Consider the following 8,887-nt stretch of genomic DNA (forward strand, 5'->3'; position numbering starts at 1 on the left):
AAAAAAAAACAACAACAACAAAAACCAGAACACCAGTAAATTACTTTCGCTTCAAATCAAATAATAGACAATCCTATTTGGATAAGAAAGCCACAGATGTGTCCAAAAAAGCCGTATTAAAATATATGTATTTTAAGTCACTAGGTACCATCGAATTCTATCTTTCTGAAGAAAAAATTAAATCCTGGCAGCTTTAATAACCTTATCAGATTTACATTCTAGAATTAGAAGGGTACTTGTATCCAAATAAAATTAAAAAAGAGTATAAGAACATAAAGTTGTATTGTAACAATTAATAACTTAACCATACTTACAACAGATGTTCAGTCATACCTCATGACTCATATTTTGAAAAGCTGACATTTCTGATATTGACATTAAGCGAGTACAGATCCGACCACCATCTGCCAGTGCTTCCTCCTGTCCTGCAACTGGCTGAAAGATGTTTTGCATCAGACTTATAGCCCATATAAAAGACAGACAAAAAACCAAAAAAACAAAAACCCACTATATAGTGTTTTAACCTTATATGCAGCCAATTACTTACACGAAATATGTTGGGTGTATTCTTCTGGTCTTTCCATTGCTTAATGTTGTTTTTAAATACAGTATTGTTAGTTGAGTTCTCATTTCCTTGAAAAGGTAGATCTATTAGAAGGAAAAAAATAGATTCAGTAGCATCTAAGCATGAAAAATTATGCAAATATTTTTCTAGAAAAAATTGTGACAAAAGTATTCTGTTTTTATAAATGAAGTACTATTACAACACGAAGTCTACACTGATAAACTCAGCAGTTATTTCCAAAATCTACAGGACACCAGCCAATAAAATACAGACTGCAGGCAAGATACAGAAAGGCACCATGTCCCCTCTTATATACTTAATACCGGACATGCATTTAAAAACCTAAGCCGCCTCCCTCCCTCACAAAAAACAACCCCCTTGCTGAAGTGTTCAGAGAATCACAGGTGACTAAAGTCATTTTATTCCTGTATTTGCTCCCTTAAAGGTTCCTGTACATCTAACTATAGATCCCAGGTAAGAATAAACTTACCTTGCCTTAAGCAATGAAGACCCTAGCACTTATCTAACTCCTCTGATGCAAAGCAAGATGCTTGTTTAAGAATTTTCCTAACTGCCCTGAAGCAGCACCCACCTTTTTAATCCTACAGGTTAAAACATTTATTTAATCAGGGATTGGACAAATTTGTTATTACACTACAAACATTCATCTAGCTCAGTATTATGTTTCTGACAATGGTCATACAGGTTTTATAGGAAAATTGTAATGAAATCTCTTCCAGCTTCCAAAACACACAGCTTAGGGACTTTCTGGAGAAAACACATCCACAAAATTTGTTTAAAAGTCTTGATGAATTTGTCCTCTATTAATTTGTTCAGATGCTTTCTGAACTCATACATATTTTCGCCATCTGGAATGTTTATTAGCAATGAATTCCACAAACTGTGGTTACCTGAAGTGCCTTCCTCAATCTCTCCTGTATTAAATCCTCCTTACCTACCTTTAACTACGCCTACATTAACCGGTATTAACTTCAAGGCCAAGATTTCGTTAACCACAGGTTTGATATCCATTTTCTTTTGGGTATACTCTGGTGGTTTCTCATAGCTGGAGGCAATATTCATCAGGTCAAGCTGAGTTTTCATTCTGAAAAAAAAAAAAAAAAAAAAAAAAAAAAAAAAAAAAACAAAAAAAAAAAAACCTGAAGAAATCACACCTAGAAGAACCCCTTTAAATTACAGCTTAGATGCAAACAACAAAATTATATTGTTTAATAAACAAAGTTATTGAAAAAAAAGTTAAAGGAAAAAAAATCTGAAGCCTTCATTAAGTTTCCTAAATCTCTTTTTTTAAACTTATTACTTGAAGATTCATTTGAATTAGGTTTTACAGAAAATGAAAATTGCAAAAAGAAGTGTCTGTAATTCAGCCAAAAGATTAAAACAAACCATTATTCATGGACTTTATCTGAATCAAAATTATGCTCTTTCAGGGGACATTGCTGATGTTAGTCTAAACCCCAAAATATTTTATAAAGGACTACATTTTCAATATTCTTTCTTAAAAACCACTGGCCTTTAAATGACTACAGTCATGCAAATGGTAAGAAATTTAATTAAGAATCTTTTTCTGGCATTCGGGATAAGTGCACGGCAAACAATGAAAAGCAAGATACTTTGATCTTCAATATACTCTTACCTTTAAGGAGCCAAGCTGTAAATGCTGCTACTGTTTACCTCATTTACTTTATAACTGAACAAAAAGTACACACTCCAGTACTCCTGATTCCAGTTCAAATAAGGTATCTAAAAACGTGCAATAACTCTATATTTATGAATTCCTATATTACAGTTTGTCAGCAAGCTGATCCAAAGATTGATATACAATAGGCTGATTATCTGATACCAGATAATACATCACAAGTTATTGTGATGCCTAAAATTTGAGCATGCAGCATCCAAAAATCCACAAACATTAATAATGACTTAGTTACTAAACATTATTTTCATTAGGTGGATATCTCTAACCACATCTAAAGTAATCTGAAATACTGTTTTAATCTTAAAAACTTACAAGGAAAGCAATAAATATGAAAAAATACATATATACCTTGTATTCAAGCCACAGGCCACCTATAAAAAAAACAAACAAGAATTCATAAGATACAAGTATGTTTTCCACCAACTTATGAGGGGAGACTATTGCTTTATAGAAATTCTTCTGAGGTTAAAGTCCTTGACTTGATTTCACAGAGCTATAGATGAACCTTTTAACATTTTTTGTGGCACATACACATATACATCTATATGTAGCTATACACACACATATAAAACACATGTGTGTACATCTAATAGTATACACACACACACAGTTAAAATAATATAAAAAAATCAAACTCATCCAAGAAAAGGCAATTCTGGGAGAGAATGGCCTATCGCATAGTATTTTGTGCTTAGGACAGAGATTTCTTGAGAGCCAGAGAAAAGCATTCACAGTACAAGTCATGAACTATACAGTTATCCTATGCATTTCAGATATTTGCGAATATTCAAATAGAGGGCTATTTTGTATCCTTGGTGAGGGAGATATCTGCTAACTGCTCTCAAGATATTATATTGAGATTAAAAAAAGTCAACTTTTAGTTTTAAATCAGCCAAATCATAGCAGTATGAAATGCATTTTGCTGTAGTCCTTCAAGTGACAACTCAAAGAATAGGTAACAGCAAAGTAAGATCAACTTCTTCCCTATAAGACTATGATAACCTCACTACAAAGAATCTTAAAGAATACACCTCACTGAAATCAGCTGTGTACTGATACAGTGGGAAAAGCTGGTAAGCCTGAGGCATACTGACCACTGGATTCAGAACACTTTTTCCATAAATGGGGGTCACTTTCACCTGAAAGTGAAATTTTCCCTAGGACAAATTGAGTCACCATAAACTTGGTCAAGTTCCAAGTAGTGTACACAGAAATATCCAAACCCAGCTGCAGGAAATAGCAGTCTGCTGCGGTTTCTTAGCAGATGTATGTATACATGAATGCTGAAGTTAAAGGAAACAATCCAATTACTTCTTAGTGCAGACTTCAGAAATGGGTCTAAGTTCCAAACAGCAGCTGCTGCAGTGTTGGACTTGCACACAACATAATCTAGCTGGTTTAGAGTCAGACAAAAGGTCTGCCCTAGCTGCAGCAACAGCGATGATTGAGCTTGTGTCTTTCATTCCTCCAGCACTTACCTAAAAATTAAATGACGTTTGTATCTCCAATTCCCCTAAAGACTATAAGGCAGACTTTCAGAGTATGATACAGAAGCATATAAACTACTTGATAAAGTGTTTGTCAGAAGTATTTATATTAGCTTATTCAAAGCTACCTTATCTCCACTGCAAAGATTACAGATTTTGAATCAGTGTATTCCAAGTTAAGTTATCTAGTACGATTCTCCACTATGCAGCACAGAAAATAATCAATTCTGGTTCCAATCTTCCCCCTCAAAAGTTTTAGTATCTCTAAATTTAATGAAGCAATGAAAGTGCTCAATATACTGAATATTTGAAAATAAACATGAACAAGCGCATATATGCAAGACAATGTTGATAGCAGTACTAGGAAATAACTCCCTTACCCAGCAACAAGCCAGCTTACTATATTATTCTGCCAGCTCTGAAAGTAAGTTTTACAGCAAAAGCTATACAGTATATTTCATCAGTTTTTTTAAATGTAAAAGAAGTAAAAAGCATTAGAAAACCCATTAAATACCACCAAGTAACTGCAAGGAATGCTCTTTAAATTTTGCTAGAATAAAAAGCATGTTTTAACTAAGTATGAAGTGTCAAATTATTTTAGTCCAATTTTTATTTTTATTTTGTTAAATTTAGTTTTCCCTGATCCAGTCATTATTGCAGTCATAATCTGTAATGTGTCAGGCTCTACATGACATTTTGAGGATTATACAAATTATGTCAAGTAGCAATAGAAACGCTGTCACCTCCAGGAAACACTGAGGATCACATTCATGAACAAGCTTTTCACAATCCTTCAGAAAATTCTCAATGGTTTTCTTGTGAGTTTCCTTCATTTTCTTCCAAATTTGAAATTCTTTCTCTTTTTTACTTCTTTGGTTTTCAACATCTTCTAGAAGTTGCTTCTTCTTCATTTCCAGAGTTTTGAATATTTCTCCAAATTCCAGTGCAATTATCTCTGCTTCATTGGTCAACATTATCTAGAAGCAACAGAATGTAAATGCAGATAAAGTTGCAGTGGCAAAGTCTACATTGGAGTCACACCCCTAACTAAGCTTAGAATGTGTGTAAACTACAGAACACTAGCATGCTCCATATTGTAGTTAACATACAATGAGTAAAGAATCAAGCTGTTGCTATCAAGCTACATAAAAAAAAAAAAAAAAGTCCAGCATCTATAACTCACATCAGTATCATCTGGATGACTTGAGATTTCATTCAGCAGCTTCTCATTTATTATTCTCAGTTTTTTCAGACTACTGAAGAAGGTTAACTGTAAAGACAGCAATCAAAAAGCTTGTTACAGCTTTATCCTCTACATAAAACAAATACATTTCTGTTGCTATCTTGAAATTTTCTTGGAATGTTCTGTACAATATATAAACAAAGGCAGAGATACAAAGCATTGCTTACTAACATTTCATGCTTTTTTGGAACAATAAACTTCCACTTGCTATTTCTCTAATTAATGCTTTTAGGCTCATCTATAAGACAACATTTTGCTACAGTTACTGTATAGCTACAACAAAAGTGTGTTTTCCCTATGTCTTTTTATCCTCTTCCCTCATGCACACCTATCTAAATGTAATACTGTTATATTACTCCAGTTTGATAAGCAAAGCTGAGATACTCTCTTTTCAAAGTATTATGCCTCACACTGACAGAATAGCAAGTTATCCATAACTGAGTTATTTTGTTTGTTTTTAAATGTACTCTACTACAAAGCCTTTTATCCCCTAGTTCTTTCAGGAGCAGGCAACTGGTGAGAGGAGAGAGAACAGAGAAATCAGTGCAAAAATAACTGCATCCTGCAGGGTTCAGTAGTGGGTCCCACCCTGTTCAACTTCTTCATCAACAACCTCGATGAGAGGACGGAGTGCCTCCTCGGCAAGTTTGCTGATGATACCAAGCTGGGAGGAATGGCTGAGACACCCGAGGGCTGTGCTGCCATTCAGAGAGACCTGGACAGGCTGGAGAGCTGGGCGGAGAGGAACCTCAGGAGGTTCAGCAAGGGCAAGTGCAGGGTCCTGCACCTAGGGAAAAGTAACCCTAGGCACCAGTACAAGCTGGGGGCTGACCTGCTGGAGAGCAGCTCTGCAGAGAAGGACCTGGTAGTGCTGGAGGATGCCAAATTGACCATGAGCCAGCAAGGTGTCCTTGTGGCCAAGAAGGCCAATGGTCTCCTGGGGTGCATTAGGAAGAGTGTTGCCAGCAGGTGGAGGGAGGTGATCCTGCCCCTCTACTCAGCCCGGGGGAGGCCTCATCTCGAGGACTGTGTCCAGTTCTGGGCTCCCCACTACAAGAGAGACATGGAGCTACTGGAGAGAGTCCAGCATAGGGCTACAAAGATGGTCAGAGGGCTGGAGCACCTGCCCTACAAGGAAAGGCTGCGAGAGCTGGGCCTCTTCAGCCTGGGGAAGAGAAGACTGAGGGGGGATCTTACCAATCTGGTAAGTACCTGAATGGAGGGTGTCAACTCTTTTCAGTTGTCCCATGTGACAGGACAAGAGGCAATGGGCAGAAATTGAAGCACAGGAAGTTCCACCTGAATGTGAGGGGGAATCTCTTCCCTGTGAGAGTGACAGGGCATTTGAACAGGTTGAGAGAGGAGAGGTTGTGGAGTCTCCTTCTCTGGAGATCTTCAAGGGCTGCCTGGCTGCAACCCTGTCTACCATGCTCTAGGTGACCCTGCTTGAGCAGGGGGGTTGGACTACATGATCTCCAGAGGTCCCTTCCAACCTTACTGATTCTATGATTCTGGCTTCAAAAACAGCCAATGCTGTATTTAAGCCTTTAATGATCAAGTCGTCCACCGCAGAAGATGTAGACTCCATGAAGACATCTGCCTTATAAAACTATTAAAAATAGTATGACACACGAGGTCAACCATCATCTACAGCTAATGGAAAAGTCTACCTCATTACCATCTGAAGCCTCTACATAGTACACGATAAATCCTACATCGTCTTCAAAATTGTGTTTAATTAGTTTGTTATTGGCATATGAAATAAAGCCTGAAAAAAAAAACAAACATTAACCGTCTTCCTACTAGGTTCTCCAATTCTAGCCCTGGTCAATAGAGAATTATGTTTAGGGTAGAATATTAAAGCAGTGGCTCCAAACTAATTTATCATCATCACTGGCTTATTTTTTTTATTATTATTTTATTTTATTTTTTTTTTTTTTAGCTATGATAGCCACTATACCTATCCTCTTTAGCACTGTTTCTATATTGTGCATCAGAACTGTTTTTATGACAGGCTATCTAGCACCCAGGTTAAGTAGAGTAAAAAGTTCACTTTACCAGAATGCTAGCTGTTTTGACAAAAGTCTCTTCTACTACTACAAGAACACCCCAAACAAAATCCCTAGCAGGCCTGCCAGTTCCTGTAATATATTTCTGTTATACGTTAAGTTGTTATTCATCTAAGCTATTTCTAAACAGGTAACTATCTATCACCCAAATTACCTAAATCAACTTAGAGAACGCATAAACAAACTGCATGCTTCTGGTTAGCAAAACTAGTACCTTTCTGGACTCAGAAAAATCAGATCAAAGCATGGACTTGAATGGCTGCTGGCATCCGTGTACGGCAGAAGTACAAGCCTTCATACACAGGAAACGTTAACTTTTGAACGGCTTTGATCAGCTCTGTTCACATCGGATGATACTGTAAAATAGCCTGCTGCCCTGCATGCCAAGTCTGGCGGCAGCACGCAAGGTACACGCCGCTGGTCCACACAGGAGTGCCGGCATGCTCAAAGCAATGCACTCCCTCACTGCCTTTTGCCTACCCACGAAGCTGCGTTTTTTGTTTGTTCTTAAATGTAATCTACCACAGAGACTGTTATCCCCTAGTTCTTTCAGGAGCAGGCAACCGGTGAAAGGAGAGCGACAACAGAGAAATCAGTGCAAGATTAACTTCTGGCTTCAAAAAAATTTGCCTTTCTCAACGAAAGCAACCCCGAGACAGCCCTACCTCCCAGCCGAAGCCCTGTCGCAAGGAGGAAGCGCCGCGCTTACCTTTTCCTCTTGATACACAGTGTCTATGAGGTTGACGGAGTGGAAAATGCCTTGGTGCTCCTCAGACACGCACTGCCCACAGCCCGCCTGGCGGCACATCCGGCAGTAGAGCTGCATCAGCCGGCTCGGATGCTTCTGGCAGGTTCCCCCGAGAGGCAGCGGGGAGAGCAGGCCGGGCCCCGGCCCCTGCTCTGCCTCCGCCGCCTTGGAGGCCCCCGCCGTGCCGGAGCGGTAGAGCTTCACCACCTCCGCCAACGTGGTGTTGACGGGCAGCCCGGCGGCGCCACCGCGGGGCAGCGGGCAGAGCTTCCTGCACAGCGGGCACGACACGCGGGTGCTGGCCGTGGAGCCGCCAGCGCCCTGCCCCGGGCTTCCCCGCAACAGGCGGGTCTGCCCCTGGCCCCGCTGCTGCAGGCGGGCGGCTTCGGCTGAGGCCAGGCACTCCAGCACGCACTCCCGGCAGAAGTTGTGCGAGCACAGCGGCAGCGTGACCGGCTCCTCGAAGAGCGACAGGCAGACGGCGCACGTCAGGCTGGCCTCCATCTGCGGCAGGCAGCTGGGCGGCCGAGGCCGCGGCTCCTCCCCGCCTCGGCCCGGCACGCAGGCGGCCCGGCTGGGCGGCCCCGGCCCGCCACACGGCCCCGCTCCCTCCAGCTCTGTGCAGGGAGGCTGCCGGCCTCGCCGCGGGGCCGAGGGCCCCGCAGCCGCGGGGCTGCAGGTCCCGTCAGGGAGCGGACAGGCCGCCCCGCTGCCAACGGCGCCGCCAGCTTCGAACTCCAACGGCCGCTTCCCTCCACCAACTTCGCAGGAAGTGGAACCCGGCCGCGGAGGGCGGGGCAAGGAGGAGCCGCGGCGGCGATTTGGGGAAGGTGCGAGATTGACACTGTTCTCCTCCAGTAAGAACGCAGGGGCGCGCGGTAGCGTCACAGACCAGGCGGATCGCTGTGTGACCGCTGGCGGCAGCGGCGCCGCTGGCGCGCGCTAGGACCTGCCGGCGCCGGCGCTGCCGGCGGTAACGGCCGTTAGACGCGCGGCTGCCGGGTGCGCGCCTCGGCCCGGCTGGTTTCGGGAAACGCCCCCGGGAGCCGGGAGCT

The 8,887-nt window shown here is 41.8% G+C and overlaps 1 protein-coding gene across 3 annotated transcripts in view; it reads right to left on the reverse strand.

Moving 5' to 3' along the window:
* The window catches only part of LOC146587268 (uncharacterized), an 11,261-nt gene extending 2,651 nt beyond the window's left edge, over positions 1 to 8,610 (reverse strand). Inside the window, exons 1-7 of one of the 3 annotated variants that reach the window (XM_085319826.1) lie at positions 7,794 to 8,610; positions 4,956 to 5,042; positions 4,516 to 4,749; positions 2,634 to 2,656; positions 1,525 to 1,670; positions 548 to 648; positions 334 to 435 (exon numbers count right to left, since the gene is read on the reverse strand). In XM_085319826.1, the coding sequence (XP_085175952.1) occupies positions 334 to 435; positions 548 to 648; positions 1,525 to 1,670; positions 2,634 to 2,656; positions 4,516 to 4,749; positions 4,956 to 5,042; positions 7,794 to 8,336 (1,236 nt within the window). In that variant the 5' untranslated portion in view covers positions 8,337 to 8,610. The remainder of the gene's footprint in view (positions 1 to 333; positions 436 to 547; positions 649 to 1,524; positions 1,671 to 2,633; positions 2,657 to 4,515; positions 4,750 to 4,955; positions 5,043 to 7,793) is intronic. The other 2 variants (XM_085319827.1, XM_085319828.1) reach the window with 2 other exon arrangements.
* Positions 8,611 to 8,887: the final 277 nt, after the last annotated feature.

The sequence above is a fragment of the Rhea americana genome, unplaced genomic scaffold (genome assembly GCF_003343005.1).
Source record: "Rhea americana isolate MKP2758 unplaced genomic scaffold, rheAme1 scaffold_60, whole genome shotgun sequence".
Classification (NCBI taxonomy): domain Eukaryota; kingdom Metazoa; phylum Chordata; class Aves; order Rheiformes; family Rheidae; genus Rhea; species Rhea americana.